We start from the raw sequence: 26,820 nt of genomic DNA, 5'->3' as shown, positions 1-26,820 counted from the left end.
TGGTTTGAATGAGTTATGCATATTTTAAGTCTTTTGAAATTGGTCTGAATATGCTTAAGATGAATTAGCGTTTATTAGGAAAAGAGTTTTGAAAATCACTTGACAAAAGACAAGGTTTGCTAAGAAAATGGTGCCAGTTAGAAAACAAGAAGATTTTTGAAAAGAGGGAGAAGATTTTAAAATTAAAGAAATGGAGGAGAAGAAGAGACTATCCTAGAGCATAAAGTAAAATCTAGGGAGGAAAGATCTAACAAAGAAGTAACAAGCTTTATGACATAAGTCAAGCATGAATTCCCTCCTTTGGATTAAGCCTCAAGCAAACCAAATGAGCAAAGAATAATTATGCATCAGATGAAACCAAGATAACCAAGCCAAGCTTTATGACATATATTTTTTCTTTATTAATGTTTTCTTTACAAGGATATGAAATAAAAGTCCCAATTGATAAAGAACAAATGACATAAGCACAAATAATATGATATGGGATGCTAAATATAAAGTATAAAGTAAATGAGATAAAAATAAAAGCATAAAGTAAATGACATTGAAGTAAAAGTTAATACAATAAAATGTTAATAAAGGATGTTAGTAATCAAAAATAAAAGATGGTTTGGTCATTCGTTGGAGAACACTCAACTATTCACCCACAAGCATGAAAACATGAACCCATGCATCATTATGAGAAGGGCTCCAACTTGGATAAAATCAACAGGTATGCCACTAGCTCTCATAAATGAAAAGGGATCAATATTTTCACACAATACCATGAGGAATAAGATACTTACAATCTCACTTATAAAAATTCCTTACTTTTGGGACAAATTTAGCGATATGTTAAGCAATCATAATTGGACTTATGTAGAAGTCACAACTATTTGAGGCCGGTCAATAATAATGTTAGTGTTAATACATGCTAGAGAAATGATATGTAAATCATTCTCCTAAAGTCATGCCACACAAAAAGAAAAGAAGGGATGATCAAGCACAAAGACAAGGAGGATTGTCCATTACTTCAATTCATACTTCATGATACTTAGGACAAACTTATGCATCAATCCAAAGTACGTTAAATGATCCATGATCAATTATAAGGTAGATTTGAAATGATGAAAGTTCATCAAGCACCAATCCACACATCATGAACAAGATGGAAACAAGCCATCCAATTGATCAAAGGGAAAAGAAAGATATGAAAAAGAAGGGACAAGAGAGGTCACACCCAAATTGGACCAAAATTTTGATCAAGTCATCATCAAAATCAATCATCCATTTTGGTGGATTAGGGTTTTCACCCCATCAACATCCAAGATCCATTGAGTTTGATAAGACTCATGATCCAAACCATCATGATCCAAGGCTAACAGAAGTCCACAAAGGTCACAAAATATAAAATGCAATTAAATGAAATAAAAAGCACCAAAAATATTTTTTAAATGAATTTTAAAATGGAAATAAAATGAAAAATCCATAAAGTCCTTCAAAACCCCAAATAAATGGCCAAGAAACTTATGGAAGGTTGGAAATAAAATAAGAAGCATGAAATAAATTTTTCAGAATTTAAAAATCCATAAAAATATTTTAAACCAATTAAAACAAAGGAGAAAAGAGAAAGTTCATGAAAAATAGAAAATCAGTGAAATGAAATGTAAAAAAATAAAAATCAGATAAAGAAAAATAAAATAAAATTTTAGAAATTATTTTGGGATTTTTTGGATGAAAAATGAAATTACTATGAATTTTAAAAGAAAAATCAATTAAAAATAATAAAAAGAAAAAGAATTAAAAATCAGAAAAATACTGAGTGTTGGATCACGCCTCATTAATTGACGTGGCAGATCCAACACTTCTCAAGCCAGGATGCATGGTGGAACATGATATAAATAACACACGGGATCCAATTCAAAACCAGTCAATCAAAATATTTCGTTTATCCAACGTGTCTGACCAAAATCAGACGACCTGGATTACTCTGGTCATCTTCTTCGGTGGACTCTCACCGTAGTTTCATCATTTGGTAAATTCAAAACACCAGACCACCACCATTGTGATCCTCTTGTCATCCCGAATTCAACCTTATGCTCCAAATTCATTTATCTAAATTGAGCAAAAGGAATTTCAGAGAAGTTTCAGAACCAAGAAAGCCATACAAAATAAAATCAAATGATGAACACGATCAATCAACACCAGATAAGTTAGGGGAAAGCATCAGAAAGTGAAAGACTACATTGTGGTAACTTGTCTGAGTTTAAATGATGCTCAGAGCTACCTTGTCCAAATGGTGGTCAGAAGTTGATGAAGCTCAATCTGGTTAGAGCACTTCAGAAGGTCTCAGAGCTTGGGAATTGTTGCAAAATCTTCAGAGGATGTCGAAGATGCTAATGGAATCAAGAAATTGGTTTGAAATAAGCTGGAATTCAAAACACGATGATAATTGAGATTTTCTGGAAAATTTCAAGTTGTAGTAGGGATTTCTTGGCTCTCAAAAGCTTGGAAATGAATGCAATAACTTCCTCTATTTATAGGGAATGTGTTTAGATTCAAATACGTGTAAAATGATGTTGAATTCTTGCAAAACAAATTTTATCCAAATGTGAGAAAAATGTGACTTGCAACTCATCAAAACTCAGCCAAATGATGTGTTTCAAAGGTCAATTAACTTCTGGAGACGTGTTAAACATGTGTAGGTTCAAAACACATGCTAATTTGGCTTGGAATTGAGATTAGTGAGATTCAAATTTCGGGCAATGGTAATTTCTTCAGTTCCAAGTCACCGTGTTCAACCCAATGGGGCGCCCTGCTCATGAGGCTTTTTGGTCCTATTCTTTTTGCAATGTGTTGACATCATAATAAATTTTTACAATGTGCCAAGAAAGGTTTCATTTGGATTTTTGAGCACAAAGTTATGCCATGTTGTAGTTGGCATTAAAAACTGGTTATGTAACTTAGACAAATTCAAGTGTTCAATGGCTTAAAATGACCTATAACTTCTCAATGAATACCATGGCCTTCCAAGCATAATTTGACCATGATAATTGAAGAAAACTTGTATAGGGAATCCCAAATGACATTGTGCAAAAAGAATCAGCCTCAAATTTTTAAATGTGAAGAAGTTATGAAATGTGTTTGTAAAGAGAAGTTGTATAGGATGTTGATAAGATTCATATGCAAAAATAAGAATTCAAGAATGTTGAGAATTGAAGGAGTTGTGATCCTTGGAACTCTGACTTTAAAATATTGACTTTTAGGTCAAACCACTTGGAACAAACTTGGGTACTTGGACTTTCCTTTCATTTCAAGGTACATGGATGATCATATGGACTCAAAATATAGTGTCCTTGGATGTCTCTTGATTATATTTCTGAAAGATTGAAGTTGCATGTTGAAGAAGGCATAGAAATAAACACATGAGCCTTTAACCTTCCTTGAGAAGTAAGCAAAAAAACCTTGATGTACTCATGATCAACATGAGATTGAAAAGTGCCTTAGAACCTTTGAGATCATGCATTAAAACATATCTCCCTTTAGAATCAATGGTTGGCCACACCTTGCTGAGGAATCAAAGAAAAACCTAGCTGAGGAATCATGCTTGATGCTCTTGATGAAAAACCCTACCTTGCACAATAAACTTAAAGATAACATATTTTTCTATTTTGATTAGTGGTTAGATAAACAATGAACATATAAACATAAAGGTAAAAATATCAACAAAAGGGTGTTTGATGATCTCCGTAAAAGTAAAACCCAAAGATAAGAGGGAGAGGGACCAAGAGGTGAGCTTGTTCGTGTGCAAGGATGCCAATGGTTTGTGGGATCTTAGGGTTAAAAATTAGGGTATGAAAATGATCATACAAAGACTAGCCTAGGGTCTCATTGTTAGGTAGCCCAAGAGTAAGCCATATGGGTGCAAAAGTGTACTAAGCCTAGGTCTTATTGTTAGGTAGCCCGAGAGTAAGCCATGTATGTGCTAATGTGTGCTAACCTAAACAAATGAATGTGATAAACAAAGGTATAAAGCAATTTACAAAAAAATAAGATCACAAGATCACAAGTTCAAAAGGTGAGCAAGGGGTAAGTGATCAAGAGGTCAATGAGTCCATGGTTACTCCAAATGAAGAATAGGTCTAAGTCCTAAGTCCAAAGTCCAAAGTCTTCAACATCGCTCTGAGTCAAGCATGGGTCTTAAGGATCAAATATATCCATTTTATCATGTTTTGATTCATTAAGATTGTCAAGCAAACCAAACAAAAGATAAGAAGCATAAGAATAATGTATGAAGTGAGATGATGAATAATGAGACATAAAAGTAAATGGCATAAAATAAAGGCACGAAAGTAAATACAATGAAGATAAAGACACACAAGTAAATTGCATAATGTAAATGTTAGAATATAAGATGTAACAAGATAATTATCATGAGGAAAGCAGTGTATGTGGCAATCATGTTAGAGTGTTGATACAAAATCAAACGCTCAAGGCATGAAGCATAATTGTTTAAAAATTAAAGAAGAAAGAAGAGAACAAAAGGCAAAGTGAAAGCAAGCTCAAGTGTTTGACTTATGAGCCACTACCAAACAAGTTGAGGGACCCAAACATATGAAACAACTTAGGGATCAAATGATCAAATGATCACCTATCAATATATTAAATTAGAGAAGATTGGATCAACCTAAAAGACCATCTATGGATGACTTAAAATGTAGAAGCATTGGTCAACCAAGTTAACAACTCAAACTCAAATATCAAGTTGCACAAAAATGAATAAAAAAAAGATTTAAAATGTGTTAAAAAGGGAAACTAAGGAAAAAATTCCAAACCATAAGCAAAATAATTAATAAATGGCTAAGAAAAATACACAAAGTCTCAAATATTACTCATAATGGATTTCAAAAGTTGGATGCAAAAAGGTTTGAAAATGATTAAAATATTAATTATAAAAGGAAATTAAAAATAAAATGAAATCAAAATAACCAAAAATTCAAAAATGATTTAAAAAAATGGGAGAAAAATATATGTGATGCAAAATATTTTTAGAGACTTTGTCTAAAAAAATTTGGATCAAATTGAATTAAAAATTAGTGAGAAATTAATTGGGAAAAGAAAAATAAAAATAAAATGGAAATAAAATAAAAACAAATAAAATAAAAAGGGCGCCAATGACTATGTGGTTTGAAAAAATGTGATGGCGTTATCCCATTAGCTAGGCGATTTGAATCATGCACGAAGAAACTTCATCTTGAAGTTTCCTTTGATTTCTTCTACATCATGAAGTCGGTGTTTTAGGTCAAAACCTCACACTTTCAGCAATAACATCCATCATCGTTCATGTCTCTTTGCTTCAGAGTCATTGATTGGCTTTGAGAAAAGAGAATTTGCTCAAGAACACGAAGAATCCTAGTTTTTCAAAGTAAAATTAAATGATGAAAACATAATATAAATTCAAGGTGATAGAGGGATATTGATCAGTGGAACCTCACGAAGAGAATGGTAACTTATTTCCTCAAGAATTTAACTCATATATACCTTTTTAGTTGAAGCTTCAGAGGTCAACAATGGTGAAATCGAAAGTTTGGTTCTGAGGAGTTTTAGAGCATAACAATGCTTCAGTTAGCTTCAGATGATGCCATTGATGAGTTATGGGCAAAGATTCAAACCAAAATGAGCTTGATTCGATGGAACAATTAACTAGTTTTGGATGGTTTCGAGCTCAAGTGTAGTGGTGTTTTTTTTGGCTTTCTAAAGCTTGAAAACGAAGGCAAAATGATCCTCTACTTATAGGGAATGAATGAGGTCATGGTGAAGGAAAATTATGATCAAAAATGCAGAGGAGATTAAATTTTTTCCTTTTGTGATCCTTATGAATGGGCATGATCAATTATAGAAACCGTTACCTCTTGTGGCGATTGAAACCTTTGATGCAGATCTAACGAGTGATTACGAGGGTTGAATGGTGACAATGCCTCTACTCAGTCCACATGAACGGATTCCTTCAGTCTCAGTCTAGCTGCTACGAATGAAGGCTTTGAGTGAGAGAGAGAGAGAAAGGGAGAGAGAGAGAGAGAGAGAGAGAGAGAGAGAGAGAGAGAGAGAAACGAAATTCCATCTAGTGAAATGCTTTTGCACAAGGGTTCTATTTATAGAACCACTTGTATGGGCTACAAGCTAAAAAACTCACTTAAGTGTATGTGGCTCATATCTTATAGTATACCAAAAATCACATAAGAGTGTGATATCTTACCATATTTCATATTCTACTTAAGTGCATCGTACCTTAGGATGTTCTACAATTCACTTAAGTGCCCCGTACCTTATGGTGTTCCTTATTTACTCTATCTCTTATCAATCTATCCTTTTGTGTGTGACCCTGTAGGTTTCATGACATTATCAATTATATTAAATCACGTATTTAACATAATAAATAGTTAGCGGTATCTAGAACGCATCACTGCTATCCAAGACACGAAAATGTCATGTGAATTGATAAATCCTTTTTGTGATAATACTTGTGCGTACAATTACCCTTTTTCCCTTATGTCTATATTAAACACAAGGCATAGACCGTGTCATCCTTATCCAATTCAATATTGGGCCCTTAGACATTTATCCTGTTATACAGGATGGGCAAATTCCATCTAGGTCACTCATGTCCCTTAGCATGCTTCATGGAGTACCCATCAACTGTCTGTATGGTCATCCAGCTACGGACAATGTTTGATCAACAATAAAACACTAGACTCTACATCTAGGGTCCATATTGGATTCAGGTTGAAGGGTGGTATACACGACTATCACCATGAGAATAACTTATGACACTTTGCATAACATTCTATATAGTATTCTCGTAGCGGGTCAATCCAATATAAATATTACTCATAATATTCATACTTATGTTTAAGACTTAATAACTCCTTATCCATGATCCATGAGATGTGATCATCAATCTATATACATAATAGTCTTAATGCTTTAATGTTACCCCACTTCACAACAAAGCTTGACTACAGATACTTTAAGAACAATGTTCTTATGTTTAATGGGATCTCATGATTAAGTCATAATTGATACATTAAATGGACTAACTATTATAGGGACTTTATTAAACAAACATAATAAAGAAAAAGCCTTTTATTATTAATAAATAATTCGATACAAGTACCAAAAGTATGGACCTCTAGGGTTTACACCAACAACCTCCAACTAGCACTAGAGCCAATCAGACATACCCATAATACCCATAGATCTAGTATGGCCATCATGCTTCTGCTGTGCAAGAGGCTTTGTCAGTGGGTCAGCAATATTGTCAAGTGTAGGTACTCTGCATATTTTCACATCTCCTATATCTATTATCTCTCGAATGAGGTGGTAATGCCTAAGTATGTGTTTGGATTATTGGTGAGATCTAGGCTCCTTAGCTTGTGCGATAGAACCATTGTTATCACAATAGAGATCAACGAGATCCACAATGCTAGAAACTATGCCAAGTTCACTAATAAACTTTTTGATCCAAACAACTTCCTTTGCTGCACTTGAGGAAACAATATACCCGGCCTCGATTGTAGAATCAGAAATAGTATCTTGCTTTGAACTTTTCCAGCTCATAGCACCATCGTTTAAGTAGAACACATAACTAGATTGTGATATAAAGTCATCCTTATCTGTATAGAAGCTAGCATCGGTGTATCCAAATACAACAAGTTCTTCCTGACCTCCATATATCAAGAATGAGTCCTTAGTCCTTCTCAAATACTTACGGATATTCTTGACAGCTATCCAATGAGCATCACCGGGATCAGATTGGTACCTACTCGTTACACTTAAAGCATATGAGACATCTGCTTGAGTATATAACATGGCATACATGATAGATCCTATTACAGATGCATATGGAATCTTATTCAAGCGATCCCTTTCTTCCATAGTTGAAGGGGATTGTTTTTTGATAGACACAAGCCATGTTGCATATTTATGAATGCTTTCTTGGAATCATGCATATTAAAGTGTCTCAGCATTTTGTCTATGTATGTACTACGACTTAGGCCAAGAAGTTTTTGTGATCTATCTCTATAGATCCTGATTCCTAATATATAGGTTGCTTCACCTAGGTACTTCATAAAAAACATTTCCCCAACCAAGTCTTTACTTGCTGCAGGGTAAGGGCCTCGTTTCCCATGAGTAATATGTCATCCACATATAATACCAGGAAGATGATCATGCTTCCACTAACCTTATTGTAGAAACAAGGCTCATATTCATTCTTGATGAATCCATATTATTTTGCTGTTTCATCAAAACGAAGATTCCAACTTCTGGAAGCTTGCTTCAATCCATAAATTTATCTATATAACTTGCATATCTTTTGGTCTTCTTATGGTATGTCAAATCCTCCAGGTTGTGTCATGTACACATTATCAAGAAGATTCCCATTAAGGAAAGCAGTTTTGACATCCATCTGCCATATATTCATAATCATGATATGCAGCGATAACAAGTAAAATCCGAATAGATTTAAGCATTGCAATTGTATGAAAAGGTTTCATCATAGTGAACCCCATGAATTTGTTTATATCATTTGGCAACCAGTCTTGCCTTATAGGTATGTACCTTACCATCCATGTCAGTCTTATTTTTGAAGACCCACTTGCATCCTATAAGGATAACTCCTACATGAGGCTCTACTAAGGTCCAAACCATGAAAATAACTTATGACACTTTGCATAACATTCCATGTAGTATTCTCATAAAGGGTCAATCCAGTATAAATATTACTCCTGATATTCATACGTATGTTTAAGACTTGATAACTCATTATCCATGATCCATGAGATGTGATCATCAGTCTATATACATAATAGTCTTAATGCTTTAATGTTATCCCATTTCATAATAAATCTCGACTACGAATACTTTAAGAATAGTGACCTTATGTTTAATGGGATCTCATGATTAAGTCACACTTGATACATTAAACAGACTAGCTATTCTAGGGACTTTATCAAACAAACATAATAAATAAAAAACCTTTTATTATTTATAAATAATTTGATACAAGTACCAAAAGTGTTGTCCTCTAGAGTTTACACCAACACATGGTACGTGTGAAATTGATCTAAAATCGTGTAAGTTATGTTTCAATTTTGTGATTTTCCATCAGTGTGAAGAGAATGGTGAAAAGTTTGATTCAATGAGTTTACAAGGTCATTTTGTACTTGGTAGCATGCCTTTTAGGTACACAAGAACTTTGTATATGTGCAAGTGGTTCCAGATTGAAGCATGAATGATTTGGTGACCTAAAAATTGCGTGCAAAACATAGTTCATGGCACCTTGTTTCCACTTAGGCCAAATGGAATCCACTCATGCATTTTTTATTTTTATTCATGCATTTTTTTTCCTTTCATTGAAAGAAATTGAATGCAAAAAGAATCACATCAAAAGGAGCTTTGAGATGCAAATGGCATGGTGGTAAAGTTGAGGTCGTGGCAAGGTTTTTTGGTCATACATTAGGTTAAGCAACTTCTTCAATATTTGGGCAATTTGAGACCTCATGTTCATGCTTGAATAACTTTTGATTCCTCATGCATTTTGAGCTAAACTTGGGGCAAATGAACTTTTATATAAGCTCAAGAAAAGGCAAAAGGAATGCGATTAAAAATATGCTTGAGCTGAAAATGGCATGGCTGCCAAGTGGGGGTCATGACAAGGTTTTGGCCCAATTTGACAACTTAGCCCTTTCGAAAATTGAAGTTTTTAGGATTTGAATTGATGCTTTAGCCTTGAAGAAAGGTTTTAGAGGAACTCATTATGAACATTTGGATCAAAGAAACTTGTCAATTGGTTGAAAACTGAAGAAGATATGGGGTTTGGACCAAAAGTAAACCATACTTTCAAATTAGGTCAACCAAACTTGTGCCAATTTGAAGTTCTCTTGCATCCCAAGCTAAAATAATGATGGAATGAACATCCCTTGAAGAGAACTTGATTAAAGCTTGAATGATATTGAGGATAACTTGAAGATTGAGTGATATGGTATAAACATATGAACCACCCTTGAATCAATGAACCACACTTGCATCTTTCTTGACCAAAATGACCTTTGTTTTGTCTTGAATTGAGACATGATCACCTATATGAAAAAAGGAACAAACAAGTACGATCTCTTATTGATGCTTTAGTTAGTTTGTGAGTAAATCAAAGTGAAAAAACCCTAATGTTACGACCAAACAAAGAATGTGGCCATGCTTGTGAGAGAATGACCAAATGCAAAAGGTCATGTTAAAGTTATGATGATGCATGATAGGATTCCATGTATGAAAATGAAACTAAGCAAAATGTAGGAAAATAAAGGGTAAATTTTAGGGTATGACAGATATGACACCAGGAATTTATATAGGTTCAGTCAAGAAGACTTAATCATGTCCTCAAGATTTGATCTTGAGAGTATCCAGTAATCTTTAAGAGCGTTTAGTATGTTAAACTCTCAAAGCCCCTTATACAAGGAAAAATGAAGTTTCAGATGAACTTCCAACCAAACAACGAATAACACATAGAAGCAGATAACCTTCCTTCCAAACACGAACTTATGGAGAGAAATGGTTAGTCTTTCTTGCAAACACGAACTTGAAGCGGTTAGTCCCCAAGCTAAACCAATATACGAACTTAACTCGAATCAAGGTGAGCTTTTAAACTGGGTTAAACTCATGAAAAAAATCTTGGTTTTGACCAGGCTAACCACATACCAAAATGAGAATTTAAACCAAGCTTTTCTCGAACCATAGTGTGCTTTTAGAATGGGATTAATTCATGAACCAAGTTGAGATTTTGAATCGGATGATCTCACGAACTAAATCGGGGTTTAAACCAATATGAGATTTTAAAACAAGCTTATATTGAACCAAAATGAGATTTTAAATTGGGCTTAACTCATGAACCAAGTTTAGATTTTGAACCAGGTTGGTTTCGAATAAATCTAAGCTTTTAAACCAGACTGAGCTTACGAACCAAATCGTTGACTTATAACCTAAATTCTCTAACCAAAGATTTTAAAGAGTTTAGATTTTATCCCAAAGAAACAATCCCTTAAGTATAAATTATTCACCCATGATAAAAATACTCCTTGGTGAATTTACAACAATGCCCTTTCCAAAATAAAAATGTCCTCACTAAACAAAAGACTTTCTGAAGCGCTATGACTACATTTATATGAGAGAAAGTAGAAAATATTTTAGAGAGAGAGAGAGAGAGAGAGAGAGAGAGAGAGAGAGAGAGAGAGAGAGAGAAGGCTCACATTTCTGGATGTGAAAATGTGAATGGAGAGGCCTTTATTTATAGGCTAGAGGTTGACCCAAAAAGGAAAGGTCCATGGACCAAAATTATTATGCTAATCGACTAGCATCTTGCCCTAATCGATTGGAAGCCCAAAAAATAAACGATTGTACAAGTTTATAAGGAAAGAAAAGATACAAAAATGTTTCCTTCGTTAAGGAGCTATCAAAAACGTTTTAGGACAACTTTGCACTAACCCAATCGATTGGGTAAGAGTGCCATTTGATTGGACAGTATAATATTTTATCCAAAATTGTTCTCAGAATTCTTGATTCAACCGGCATGACTCCAAAATATTTTTAGGGATATTTTCTTAAGAAATTGAGGCTTAAAACTTGTTTTAGTGAGTGTGTTATTTATCCATAAAACTTTACGAAAAAGTTCTTGTGTTTTTACAAAACATAGTTCACTCAGACGAGACAGGACGAGTTTTCACACTTTGAAGCTTCAAGACATTTTAGGTAAACCAATTATATAGACACATTCTTGAATATTCTTAGACATGAGGCTTGATATTTTTTCAATTTGAATGACATCATCATGGGATGTTTGTAGTAATCACTAAGCTCTAATATATCTGTTTGCATTTGCTTTGCATACTTAAACCCTCGTAGGTTGTAAAGATTACTATGCTAGTTTCCATACAAGTTTCATCATCAAAAATATATTTTTAGTTTTCTTCATCAAAAACATATTACCAAAAGCATCTTTTATTTCTTCTTTAATGTGACAATGAAAACATAGTTCCGCACAGTACAGTATTTTCGAGGTAAAATTTGTCCATTGATTTTTCTCTTCCCATTTTCTTTCATTATGGATGATTGATTTACTCATATTGTTTTACTATATAATGGTCACATGATATTTCAAAAACACTTTCACTCTCGTGTAAACCTAACCTTTCGCTTCCTTTTTCAAACTCCATCCTTCCTCTCTGAGCTCAAACAACTCTTATTTTTATAAGCCTCTTACTCTGTTTGGAATTTGCATTTACCAACTCATCTCCATCTCCAATCCATCTTGCTTCTAAAATTTTCTTCGATTTACATCTTTCTTAAGTACCATTTCTAGCCTATTTGAAGTTGCCCAGGATGAGCAGATAACTCGTTTCTTTATTAGTTTCTTATGGAGGCGAACGTCCGAGAACCTAGTGATAAAGAGGTTAGGGGTCAGCTTAGTTTCAAAGCCATTCTCGGTTTTATGACTCACATTATCTTTTACATGACAGTTGGACATATACGGTTCAAAGAAAGCATGAAGGCCTTATAGAACCCGTTGTTGATAATGAGTACCACTAGGTAGGTCCTGAATTAGTTGGGACGATCTCAATATTTGGTACGCAAGTGTGGGTCTGTCCTTAGATTGGTGGGTCTCCCATATTTATTATGAAAAGAGGATTTGCAGTTTTTTTGATGGATGTTCCATCCCCTTCAACAAGTACTTATTATCCCAGCTAAAGTTCAAGCTTCCCTTCAATGAGTTCAAGGAGGGAGTGCTAAGACATATAAGAATTCCCCCCTATAAAAAGCACCCAGTAGCCCTAGAATTTATTAATATGTTCAAATATAAGTGTGAATACTGGGATTAAAAACTGTATCTAAATCTCTTTTTCAATATCTTTACTGTGACGTGAACCTCTGTTGCAAGTTGCCGAGGACATCTTGCTATACCATGCATTTAAAGTGTTTGATGTGTACCTTAAAGTTTGAGGCACTTAAAAGACCATTAATTCTTGGTGACTTCCTAGACTATGGAGGCTTAGTCCGTGTTCTACAAGTTCCCAGAAGGTGATCTTTCCCCATCCATCCCCTTGCTCGAAGCTGGTGAAATGAAAGGATAGGATCAAGAAATATTGGGTCTAGAATCCCTTCAGCTGGGAATTGAGTATATACAATGTCCCCTCCGACTCCCTTACCCAGGAACATGAGTCTGTAAAAAGTAATTTGGTGGCCTTCTAGGAGCAGTTAGGCCAAGAAGAGGGAGTTGGTTCTTTAGATGTACCGCCTTTTCGATATAGAAGAGGCAATTCATTAATAATCGGGTGGTCACTCAGGAATATCTTCAAGAGGAAGAAAGCTATGGAGACAAATGATGCACTTCGAACCCCTTCTCCAACTCCCACTCTTGTTTAGGTGGAGGTGACAACGGGAGTGCACCTTTGGGACATTGGAGCTTCACCCGTAGCATAAACCTCGTCGACTTAGATAGGGAAAGATAATGCATTGGAGAAAGGGTTCACATCCTCCAAGAGGCATATTAAGAAATCAAATGACTGTCTTTTTCGGTCGGCGAGGAAAGAAGTAATAGGTATTAGTGCAAGAGACAAATCCAAGAAGAAAACCAGGCTAAGAAATCTAAGTCATCAAAACCCAACTCTAGAGGGATTTTCCTTTGTGACAACGAAACAACTTCTGCTTCTTTCAATCTCATTTCAATATTCTTTTCTCAGGGGACCTATTCTACTAAAGAAGTAGATATCTTCCTTCCCGAAAAGGATTACGCCTAGGTAATAGCAGAGACAATGTTCTGCATATATCAAGGGTGCTTCCTTTATTTACTTGGTGAAAGCGAGGCATGGAGAGGTGTTGGCTCCTAGGAACCCTTAAAAAGAAATATCACTAGAAGGGTAAGTATGACCTTGTTATCTACGAGCAGACTCAGTTTCAAGAGAAGCTATATGGCCCTTAGAAGCACATAAAGAAGTTGTCTGGTCTTCAAAGGGGTTGGAGACTCATGGCACTCCTTCCGAGCTGGCTTCAACAGTCACTTCTCTGAAGGCATATTTTGTTGAGAAGAAGGAGGCCCTTGAAGAGGCGAAATATTCTTTGGCTACCTCCGAAGAAGCTTGGAAAATATTATCCACCTTGGTGAAGGAAGTTGAAGATTTTCTAAAGTAGGAGAATGAGGCTCGCTCCGATGAAGTGAATTTTCTTAAGGATAATCAAGTGGCTGCAAAGAAGGAGCTTCAAGACACTATCTATGATGGATTCAAAGGTGTTTGTGACGCCTTCAAGAATGTCACAGAATAGGTGGAAGTTTGTGTTTGAGCATCAAGATTCTTCCAGACTTAATTAACCTAGAGAAGATGGTCCTTGGAGGGGATATTGTGAGGGACAATGAGTGACTCTTGTAGCAATGTTTATTGAATATTTTTAGGGTTTTCCTGTCGTTTCATCCATTGTAACAATGTTTGATTCAATAAATCCTGGTTTCTTTTGATAACTTATCTACTTTTATCTGACTCGCTTCTTTTGGTTCCCCTTTCGTGTCTCTATTTCTTAATTTAGTTATCCAAGATTTTGTTTTATCATTTATGCATTAGCGATTTTGTTTCAACATTTATCCATCCATAATATTATTTCATCATTTATGCGTCCATAATATTGTATCATTGTTTATGTATCCACACAATTATTCATCATTTGTCCGTCAATGATTTGGATACTGGAGTGTTCTTTGACGTATTTGGGGATCGTGTCTAGACAATGGTTTTTTCTTCTTCTCTGCCTCTAGGTGAATACCCAATTTGAGGTCGATGTATCATAGGTGCCAATTGTGTATTTGTGCGCCTAATTCATCTTTATCATGCTTTCTTAGGGGACACAATCACATAAGATTTGACAAAAATCATTGTATTATTAAAATCAAAATCATTACATCTTGACAACAGTTAGTGATTCATGTTTGGGAGTCCTAGGAAATACTTAACTAAAGTACTGCTTGAGTTCCAGGTCCTCGTGATTGGTTCTTCAATCAGGGTCTCCAATTTATAGGTTCCATTTATAATGTTGGCATTGATCTTGTATGGTAATTCCGAACTAGATTCAAGTTTATTGTATTCGATGTCCTTCCTCCCAATGTCGACTCTCGTTAATGCGAGGTCTTCAAGTTTAAGCTCTTGAGACAGACTCTCTTGTTGTATCTGAATGCGATTGCATACTTCATGATGACGCTCATGCGCGCAGTAGATGCTCTTCATTCTTCTTAAAGGCCAACTTCTTCTTTGATAACTCAGTTTTTGTCTTCCTCTAGCAAGAGGTGGGCAGTTCTCCAATTAAGTAACTTTACTTCAACGAGGATGATACCTCTGGTCCTATAGGTGAGTCAAAATGGTGTCTCGCCCATTTTTGACTAGAGTGTTGTTCTATATACCCAAAGGACATGCGTGAGTTCATATGCCATGTTTCCCTTAGCCACTTTTTGTCTCCGCTTCAATCCTCACAACAAAATTTGGTTCAGTGTTCCTGTATGTCTTAAAATTCTCCACTAAGGTGAATTTTATTTGACCATAACGTCTTCTAATAATTTTTTCAAGTTCTTATCCACGAACTGTGTCCCGTTATGTGTTATACGATGGACTTATGGACTCCTTATCTAGCTAGAATGGTCCTCTTGAAGAACTTCAGAATATTGGCAGTAGTAATCTTTGTTAAGACCATGCTTCAACCCACTTCATGAAATAATAAACTGCGGCAATTAAGAATTTAAGATGGTTGAAAAATCCTAAGGGAAAATGATAAATAATAGGTCGTAAATCATGGCGTAAATCCAATGCTGGTTTCAAATCAAGACTGCACTGCATCTTCATGACTTGGACTAGATCATAGAGTGATTAATTTAATTTTCTCGTATTTGGTATGTGGCCGACCTAAAAGAAAAGAATTATAAAAAAGAATTAGAATTTTTTACGAAAATAACCCTGTTTTTCAAGAAAATTCCCAAAATAACCCTGTTTTTCAAGAAAATTCCCAAAGTATCCCATTTTTAGGAGGAGGCGCCAATCCAATTGGTGACTCCTCCTAAAAATTGAATGGAGGCGCCAATTGGATTGACTAGGGCACATGGTGCAGCCAATCCAATTGGCGCTCATGTGTATCATTTGAGAGGAGGCACCAATGGAATTGACACCTCATTGTAAAATGAATTTTTTTTTGTTAAATAGTCTACGTGATACATAATTTTGAAATATGACCAATTGATATTAATAAAATTTTCCGTTTACACAAAAAAGCCTAATGGTGATGACCGGGATCACCTAACCGACCTCTGGTCCCACATCCCCTAGCTACCCTAACCCGTGGCCTTAACCCACGTTGATGATTCGCCACTGGTGTTTGAGCATCTGAGGGGCCAGGAGCGTCACTACCAACTACAGGAGATGGCCTGTTGAGATAGTCAGACAAATCGGCATAGTCTTCAGTATGCATCGAGGGTGTACCGTCGTAGCTGAGTTTATGACCCATGCCAGAGTAGTTGGGTTGTGTTTGACTCATTGGTGGGCGACCGAGACGGTTGAAGGGAGACATGGGTGTGAATGATGTGTTGAGGAAAGGTTGAAAAAATTGTTGGGGTGTTTGGTAGAGATAGGTTTGTTTGAGGTTTTGATGTTGTGAGGTTTGGGCTTCTTGGCTATGGTAAGAGGAGAGGAGGTTGATGTTGAATGATCGTTGGGTGTTCTGGCTAAGGCGGCTTTGGTAGGGTGATGTGTTGGTTGCAAAGCGATGTTGGGTCTCAGGTTGATGATCAATTTGTTGGTGGTGGTATGGGGTATGCTCTTGGTATTAGGGTTTGGTGTATGGCATGTTTTGGTTGTATGTTTGTGTGTTGGTAGAACATAAAGTTTGACGGACATGGGGTTGTGTGTATCCGGTCTGACAATGTTGTTGCGGGTTAGATGTTGAGGTGTCTGGTGTGTAAGTTTGTTGGCGTGGGTTGTACAGGTACATATCCTAGGTGATGAACTGAAAACCAACCGATCTGTACCAAGCCATATAAGTACGACTTGGTTTTTCTTCATTTGGCATGACTGCGTCAGTTAAGACATGGTCATGGAGGTGCTTCCATTTGCGACACTCCGATCTTACAAAGCTTTGCCATGGATTGAATTTACATTGGTCGTTAACTTTGCACATATGCCATTCTCCTAGGCTTGCTGGGGGATCTGGGATGTTTTGGGGTATACCGAACTGCAACTTCACACGATCACTGTTGTGCATCTCCACAGTTGTAAATCGTATTATCGGTTTGTATGTAGTCCATACGGCCGTGTCTTCAGCGTTGACCTCATGATCATGATCCAAATTTAGGCATGGACGCCAAATGAACTGAAATGTGAAAGTAACTTGGATTATAATCTTGGTAGAAGAAGTTAACAAATTATAACGAAATAATGAGGTTATTATCCTTACGTCTGTCGATCGAAGGTGATCCAATAGATTGCGATACTGAGTAATACAATGTCTAGGACATATGTTATAACTCATACCATGTGCTGACCATCGGCACTAAAAAGGTAAAAATATTAGTTAGAGATGATAATCTTTAAAGAAGTAAGTAAGTATATAGCAATTTAAACAACTTACTTTTGTGCATACGGGAATGTGAAAGGGTTGTTGTTGACGGGTGCTAGGGACGGTAGTCTTGACCAACCCCATGCTTGGAGCGAAACAACACATCCAGAAAAGGTAGATGTGTCTTTGTGTGAGTTTTTGCACAAAGATCTATAGAGATAGGCCAGACAAGCAGATCCCCAACTGTAACTTCTTATTCTATCTACATGTCTAAGTAAAGGTAAATACATAATATGCATACTAGAACCACTACCTTCGGGAAATAAAAAAGAACCAATTAAAAGCATAATATAACACCTAGTTTTTATTATTCGAGCATCTTCGGTAGAATGCTCATCTAAGTATAAATTGTTATAGTATGACTTAAGGCGTGAAAGTAGTATACCTTGACCTCTCGAGTTATCATCTAACAAATCAGTCTCCAATGCAAATTGAATTTGCATAGTTGGTTTTACCATTTACAGCCTTACCTTCAATGGGCAGTCCCAAAAGCATGTAGACGTCTTCTAACGTCATGGTACACTCACCGGTTGGGAACCAGAATGTGTGTGTCTCGGGACGCCATCTTTCGCATAAAGCAAGAATGAATTTGTTATCTATCGACCAAGACAAAAAAATTCTTATGTGTAAAAAACCGGTGAGTTCAACATAAGGTTGAATCATCCGGTTCATGCAGACATATTCGTGGACCCGAGTCCGGAACCTTGAAACATCCTATAAAAGAAAGAACACAAAACTTTCCAAAGTTGATATGTTATTAAAAGGGACTCTATTAAAACAAATAACAAAATAATAAAACACTTACATAAGTTGATATGTTTGCAACCGTTCCTCTGTGCGATTCGCCCATTGTGAGGATAGACATTTTGTCGGGGATGAAAGCGGTTGGTGCAGATGAAACTACAAGAAGTTGTTGCAGATGAAATTATAGAAGAATTAGTGAGTGATGGTGTGGAAGAAGTGTTGATGGTGTGGATGAATTTATAGGAAAATGAATTGGAGCGTGGAAAATTGTGTTTGCATGTGGTAGCCAAATGAATTGGAGCCCATGTGCATTTTATACATGGTGTCGCCATTCGAATTAGCGCCTCCATAGGGACATGCATGACACACCTAGGTCTGATTGTTTGGTTTCGAGGTCTACATGCATGTAAGACAAGGTGTCGCCAAATGGATTGGATCCCATGTGCAAGAAATGTAAGGAGGATCCAATTCATTTGGAGTGTGTGTTTGCATGTGTGACACGTGGTTGTCCTCTCTCTTTCATGCTGGACATATCACTTCTGAGTAGCTTCCATGGTTGACACATCATTTCGGACTAGCTTGCATGTGCGACACATCACTTCAAACTAGCTTGCATGTGAGACAAATCACTCACCTATAGATTCAATAGACCCACCTCACAGTTGCATTGCAACTAACGTTGAACAAGATCACCGTAAATTAAGCGCTGCATTGATATGTCAAGACATTCTGTCGTTGGTTAATAAAGACCCATCAGTGAAGGTGAGTATAAATATATCTCATATCAGAACAACATATAATTATACTACATCTTACAAGAAACCCTGGATTGCAAGGACAAAGGCTGTTGAACAGGTATTCGGTAATTGGGAGGATTCATACAAAGAATTGCCACAGTTTTTATGGGCACTAAAAACATATGTCCCAGGAACTGTGGCAATTATGGAGACATTTCCAGCAATGATGCCAGACGGAACCTGTGTTACAGGTAATAAAATCTTTCACCGTCTCTTTTAGACGTTTTACCCATGCATCAAAGGTTTCACATTCTGCAAACCTATTATTCAAATTGATGGCACTTGGTTATAAAACAAATACAAGGGTACTTTGCTTATGGAGGTTGCACAAGACGGCAACAACAATGTCTTTCCCATTTCCTTTGCTCTGGTTGAAGGTGAAACAGCTGGTGGATGGGGTTTCTTTCTTCGACATCTTAGAACGCATGTGGCTCCACGAGCCAATCTCTTTTTGATTTCTGATAGACATGTTGCTATTGAGAGTGCCTACAATAACAATGACAACGGATGGCATGATCCTCCTTCTACCCATGTCTATTGAATTAGACATATTGCACAAAACTTCATGCGTGCAATAAAAGATAAGAATCTTCGCAAGAAGGTGGTGAATGTTGGGTATGTTCTAACTCAACCGTCATTTCAATATTATCGTGATGAAATTAGACTGTCTAATGAAGAGGCAGGAAGATGGCCGAATAACATACCAGTAGAGCAGTGGACAAAGGAATTTGACGGAGGTTGTCGATGGGGCCACATGACAACAAACCATGTGGAATGCATGAACAGGGTATTCAAATGAATTAGAAATCTGCCAATAACCTCCTTGTTAAGATCGACCTATTATAGGTTGGCTTCTACATTCGCAACCAGAGGTGAAAGATGGAGTGCAGTGTTAATGTCTGGGCAAATATTCAGTGAGTGTTGCATGAAAGTCATGAAAGAGGAAAGCATCAAAGCTAGCACACACGTTGTAACATTCTTTAGCCTATGTTGTTAGACTAAACAGAAGTTGGTGCGACTGTGGAAAATTCCAGGCCTTCCGCATTCCTTGCTCCCATTTCATTACAACATGCACATATACTGGTCAAGACGCTTACAATCATTTATCTGATGTGTACAAGGTCGTCACCGTCATGAATGTATACAATAAAAGCTTCTCGGTGCTACCAATGGAGGAATACTGACCTCCATACGAAGGTGATATAGTTTGGCACAACGACGAGATGCGTAGAAAGAAAAAAGAAAGGCCAAACAGCACACGTATCAGGATAGAAATGGATTTGACGGATAAAATTATAAGATTATGTAGTATCTATCATCAACCAGGACACAACAAGAACAACTATCCCAATCGAGGAGCATCATCTGGGTCATAAGCTTTTTGTAACATCGTATTTTTGTAACCTTCGATCATTATATATCATAAAGTTCTTGTTACAACGAGGTTCGCAACAAACATCAGTACAAAAAAAGCTAATTGAAAACATAAATATTTCTAACTGATTACAACAATCAAATTGATGTCATATCGACCGAACATCATTTCCCTAGCATCCTTATCAGTTTTCATTCGCACCCAACCAAAGATACTGTCGAGTCTCTTAATACTTCTAATTTTTTTCCCTTCTGGTATTTTCCCATCTAACCAATGAACCAGCTCCCTCTTCAGTTGATCGAACGTAGTGATATTCCAGAATAGCATCAGCATCTGAGGTTTGTCTCTCGCACAAATCACTTTTCCGTATCGGCGACGAACACCAAACATGATTGCCAAATGATGAAATGAGATGTCGAACAATGATTCACACACCACATCTATTTATAACAAAAAAATTGCTTTTTACACTGAGGTGTCAATCCAATTGACGTCTCCTTTGTAAAAATACACATGGGCGCCAATTGGATTGGCTGCACCATGTGCCCTAGCCAATTCAATTGGCACTTCCATTCAATTTTTAAGAGGAGTCGCCAATTAGATTGACGCCTCCTCCTAAAAGTGAGGTACTTTGCGTATTTTTTTGAAACCAGAGTTATTTTGAGATTTTTTTTGAAAAATTGGGTTATTTTCGTAAAAAATTCAAAGAATTATATCAAGTTTCTTAACAGTTAAAGTTGTACAATTTTGTATTGTAAGATTTTAATTTATTTTTTTATGATAGTCAATTTTATTTTTAAAACAAAATAAAATTGTAATATCATTATATATGCACCACATTTTCAATGAACTAATATAATATATACTACTATTAGTTTATAAGTAATTATATAATACTATAGAATAATAATCGAATAGTGAGTCCAACAAGCAAGATCTTATGGATCAGATATTCGATGCATATAATACGAAGTACTCGCATTTACAAATTATTAAAGTATACAAGATGCACTCTCTATTCTCAATCTATTATTCTCTATGCGCACAAGTCTATATCAAATTTATAAAAAGAAATAACTATATTTATAATACTACCAAAGTATACAACTATAATTTCATTTAGGCAAGTGCCTCTTATAAAATATTAATGATAGTGGGTTAATCGGGCACGATAAAATTATTAGAAAATCTTTTTGATTAAAAAATTATGTCTCAAAATAATAATTTATTATTATTATTATTACTAGCGTCCAAATGGGCATTCCGTGCCCGTTTTTGTCCGCTTTTTTTTATTGCGCTAACGGGTGAAAATATTAGCAGCGTCTTTTTTTTTATAAATTTGATTTTAATATAAACTAATTATATGATGAAACATATGATATTTATTCATATACAAATTAAATTTTGTTTGCAATATGTAATATTCGCGCATTAAATTTGGTTTGAATTGAGAAAACCGCATTGTGACGTGATTATATTCAACTGTTTTTTCAAGAAAATCAATAATGTGAGTGGAATAATTTGATGGTTAGAAATACCGTATTATGGAAAATCAAAATAGGTTACACCAAAATTAAAATTTGTGTTTATATATGTTATAGATGGTTCAAAACAATAAGAAAAAAAATATTTCTCACAGTTTATTAAGCAAATAAACATAAACATTAACAGAGATATTAAGTGACATTGTTGCTTAATAGGAATGTCAATCACCGAACTGAACTCATAAATATCTCTCTTTTCACTGCAAAACAAATGAAGTAAATTAATATAGTAAAAAATATAGTGTAATCTAGTGAGTACACGCCAAGTGTGACATTGAAAAAGTATAGTTAAACGATTAAACATAATGGATAAATACCTGAGGTTGTGACAACAAAATTTCTTTAAAAACTATATTTTGGTAAAATCCCCTTCTTCCCCCTCTACTTTTCCGTCTTTAATTAGCACTCTTGTTGCAGCCCGCGAAACACCTCTTGATAAAGCAACATACAATTGTCCGTGACTGAAAACATGTCGTGGAAGATAAATTCTGACATTTGGAATTGTTTGTCCTTGTGATTTATTTATAGTGATTGCAAAACTTAGTTTGACAGGAAACTGTTTTCTAATAAGCACAAAAGGAAGTCTTGCACCATCAGTGGTTTTGAGCTTAATTCTTGGCAAGAAAGCTCTTTTTCCAGCGTTGTGGCCTGTAAGTATTTCAACATCAAGCAAATTCATAAAAAAACCACGACATAACAATCTTGTCCCATTACACAACCCAAATTTAGGGTCTATGTTACGCAATAACATCAGAGGAGCCCCTATTTTTATCTTTAAAATATGTGGTGGTAAAGTACCAGGAGCAATTGTGTGTAAGTATTCCTGTTGATATAGATTATGAGTATCACCCTCAACCTCATCGAAAGATAACAAAATATGTTCATCTCCAGGGAAGTTATTAATAATCATGTCATTCAACACATGTACATCACAATTTTTGGGAGTAAGTATGGCTCTCTCCACCATATATGAAGCATCACATCCATGGTTTTCTAATTGGGGAAATGTATGTTGTATAAGCTTTTTTATGGAGCTTTCTCCTTCCCATGGTATTACAATTTCAGCAGGCATCTTGACCATGTCATCCTCTTTAGTAGGTTCATTGCCATCTCCAATCCTCATCAGAAACTGTGCAAACTCGTGGTCATGAATTGATCGCATATTTTGGAGCAAGTGTAGGATCTTTGTGGTGGACCATAATTGAGACCTAACAATACACGCTGAAATCATTTGTCCTCTACTTCCTTTTTCAATAACAGGAAGCACCTGGCGAAAATCTCCTCCCATGATCATTATTTTTCCACCAAATGGAGCATTGATATTCATAATATCTTGCAGTGATCGATCTAATGCTTCCACACAATATCTATTTATCATGGGTGCTTCATCCCAAATGATTGCATTGGTTATTCTAATGAGTTTTGCAAGGTCACAATTCTTTGTTATTTTGCAAATAGAAATGGGCTCTATATCAATGGGGATCCCGAATCGAGAGTGTGCAGTTCTACCACAAGGTAATAGTGTAGCAGCTATACCCGAGGAAGCTGTTGCTAAGACAATTTGACTATTACGTCTCAAATTTGCCATTATAGTTCGATAAAGGAAAGTTTTACATGTTCCTCCAGGACCATCAACAACAAAAATTTGACTTTGTTATTGGTGGATGGCGTTCATAATTGTATTGTAAGCACTCATCTGGTCATTATTTAACTTCTCAACTGATTGAATGTCTTCATCTGGAATTTGGACCGACAACTCTTCTTGAATAATTGTTGGCACTCCCCCGACTTCATTTGTTTCCATTGTCAATATTGGAAGATCGTAGTTTTTGATTAGTTTTCCATGTAGCAGCAAAAGATCTCTCAATTCCCTCAATAACATATCTTCAAAGTTATTTCCCACAACAATATTTGTCATTTGATAATCCTCTACCATGTAGGGATAAAACTCATTAAATAAGCCTCTAACATCAGTTGGTTCACAGAAAATTAATATAGTCACAAACAACCTTCGTAAAGCATATGGCATGCGCATATTTGATGCTTCAAGCATACATTCACGAATACTATTGTCACTCTCTAATAACCCCCAATCCTCAGCTGCTTTTTTGAACGTGAAAAAACATGCACCATTATGTGTAAGAAGGCATTTCCAGCTTGTTGGACCTCTTAAATGAGACAACAAAACATGTAAATAAAATTTCTCACCTTCTGAAGGAGATACTGTATAGATTCGACCAATAACTTTTTGTTTTGTCCGTCTTCGCTACCATTTTTTGACCCCTTTTAGCCAACAATAATGCTCTGGAATCTCTCTGTACAAATAATTCCTAGCATGTGGATCCATTTGGTTTAGTGCAAAGAACTCAGTGAGCATGGTTACTGCATTTTGGTTATCATTTAGTACATCTGTGATTCTTTGATGCTTATAGAACCGCACTTGATGATGATTTGACAAGTGGATTTGTAGTCTTTCAACAGAGGGGTATAACTTGTAAAGTGTGAATTTAAATATTTTCCACAATGCCTCTGGAGCACAAATCCATCTTGCATCAACATATTGTTGAATCTCATCCATACCTGTACCTCTGTGAACCTCCATTGCAACTCGATCAGGACCTTTGTAAACATATTTATACAAATATTTAATACTTTTGATGCTGCTGCAAATCTCAACATTGATGTGAAAATCGTACTTCAACAACAACCATGGATTATAAGGAACCACCCATCTATTATCAACAGACTTATTTCTATTTAAATAAATGGGATCACCAAACCTTCTCATGTACTCAGAATATGAGTCATTTCCCTGACGCGTCTCTTCACAAAAGTCTTTTGGGTATCTTTTTTTACAATGACCATTCTTCATACACAGAGAGCTTTGATTCAATACTCCACATGGCCCGTGGATCATGTGTTTTAACACAGCTTCATACAATTCTGGTTTAGATTCATGTCGTGGTATTTCTGCTTTCACCACACTATCATACTCTTCAGGTTCCCGTAACTTGCCATCAATATCCAAGATGAGTAGCATATGCACATGTGGTAGTCCACGTTTCTGAAATTCGGTTACATACATATAACTTTTAACCCTCCCTAAGACTCCTTTGTTAATGATATTGTAACACCCTTCTAAAATACCCCAATTATTTAATAACAACAACAAATATTTATATATATCAGAGTAATCATGCACCAAGGGTGTCACACAACATTTCACACCACAAAACTGTCATGCTCTTTATTCAATCAAAATAAACATTTTCGTTTGCATAATTCGCAGCGGATATAAATCAACCAACCATTCCAACATATAACATATTACAGATAAAAAGGTTCAACAATCAACAATAAAACAATTAAAACATCCCGTCCCGATGTTACATCTATCAGAGCATGACCCACTTAGGAGACTACACTAGACTCCAAGCATTAGCTTCTACTCAACTCATTGCTCGTTACCTGAAAAATAGTTGTAAGGGTGAGTTCCTCAATCGATATAACAAACATTATAATTTATCATGTTATGTTAAGTAAATTTACACGTTAATCACCCTAATCATATCATGCATTTAGTAACGGCACATCAACTCAAATATCATACTCAATAACAACGTAAAATGCAACTCAATAACAACATAAAATGCAACTCAATAACAACATAAAATGCAACTCAAATGAGACTCGACTCGTCATGCATGTGGTACCAATCGGAGTAAAACTCCCAACTTAAAATCATTGCCATTTTAGTGGGCATCAAGGCATAAGCCTTCAACTTTCAACTTAAAATTTGCCAATCCAGGCCAACGTGGTGTGAGCAAAGCTCCGATTTTTACCAATCCAGGCCAACGTGGTGTGAGCAAAGCTCCGACTTAATGCATATGAAATGTACATGGCATACACGACTTTAAACTTTCGACAACATAATCATAATAGCAACACAACAAGGTTTTCAACATAATCAACTTATAATCAACTTTGGCTCATCAAGCCTACAACTCAGTAATTTCAACAAAATCAACTTATAATCAACTTTGGCTCATCAAGCCTACAACTCAGTATTTTCAACAACTTTAACACAACTGATCAACATATTTATATCAACACTTCATAACATAACCCAACAAAATTACTCATCAAAATTAACGATAATAGGCTAATCACCAATTATGTTCACAACGTTAAAAATATCAATTTTCCCACTCTGCAACAGTGTTAACCGGTTAACGCCCTGGGTTAACCGGTTAACGCAGGACAAAAATACATTTTCTGGCAAAACGCAACAGTGTTAACCGGTTAACGCCCTGGGTTAACCGGTTAACGCAGGCAAAACAGCACATTTTCACAAAATATAACAGTGTTAACCGGTTAACGCCCTGGGTTAACCGGTTAACGCAGATAAAACAGCAGTTCCTACGCTAACACAAGGCAGAATGCAGAGTTCTCCGCATTTTCCGCCGTTGGAGGACTTCCGGACCTCCGATTCAACTTCCGTAAAAAGCTACATTATCGGAAAATCACGACACATACAATTATCGATTCAATTTCAGTTTTCATACAACTTAATCATCACAATTTTCTCAGCATTCTAAATCCCAATTAGGGTCAATTCAACGGTTTATCACTACCCATTACATGCTAATCTATAATACCCATTAAACGATGACAAACCCCCCTTACCTGAACA

At 35.9% G+C, this 26,820-nt stretch overlaps 3 protein-coding genes across 3 annotated transcripts in view; 1 reads left to right on the top strand and 2 right to left on the bottom strand.

Annotated features, from left to right (window-relative positions):
* LOC127136589 (uncharacterized) overlaps nucleotides 1-14,214 on the top strand; it is a 30,018-nt gene extending 15,804 nt beyond the window's left edge. Inside the window, exon 2 of the mRNA XM_051063130.1 lies at nucleotides 13,973-14,214. Coding sequence (XP_050919087.1) covers nucleotides 13,973-14,214 — 242 coding nt within the window. The remainder of the gene's footprint in view (nucleotides 1-13,972) is intronic.
* An 8,262-nt stretch (nucleotides 14,215-22,476) lies between these two features.
* Nucleotides 22,477-23,715, bottom strand: LOC127136588 (uncharacterized). The gene has a single exon (XM_051063129.1). The coding sequence runs from the start codon at nucleotides 23,713-23,715 to the stop codon at nucleotides 22,477-22,479; it is 1,239 nt and encodes a 412-aa protein (XP_050919086.1).
* A 66-nt stretch (nucleotides 23,716-23,781) lies between these two features.
* LOC127136587 (uncharacterized) lies at nucleotides 23,782-25,212 on the bottom strand. The gene is made up of 2 exons (XM_051063128.1): nucleotides 24,449-25,212; nucleotides 23,782-24,295 (listed from the first exon to the last, which is right to left on the bottom strand). Exons 1-2 carry the CDS (start codon nucleotides 25,210-25,212, stop codon nucleotides 23,782-23,784), a joined length of 1,278 nt encoding a protein of 425 aa, XP_050919085.1.
* Between the last annotated feature and the right edge of the window lie 1,608 nt (nucleotides 25,213-26,820).

This window comes from Lathyrus oleraceus, chromosome 4, assembly GCF_024323335.1.
Source record: "Lathyrus oleraceus cultivar Zhongwan6 chromosome 4, CAAS_Psat_ZW6_1.0, whole genome shotgun sequence".
In the NCBI taxonomy this organism is placed as follows: Eukaryota; Viridiplantae; Streptophyta; class Magnoliopsida; order Fabales; family Fabaceae; genus Lathyrus; species Lathyrus oleraceus.
The sequence above is the reverse complement of the archived record's forward strand: the minus strand, read 5'-3'. Positions and strand labels throughout refer to the sequence as shown.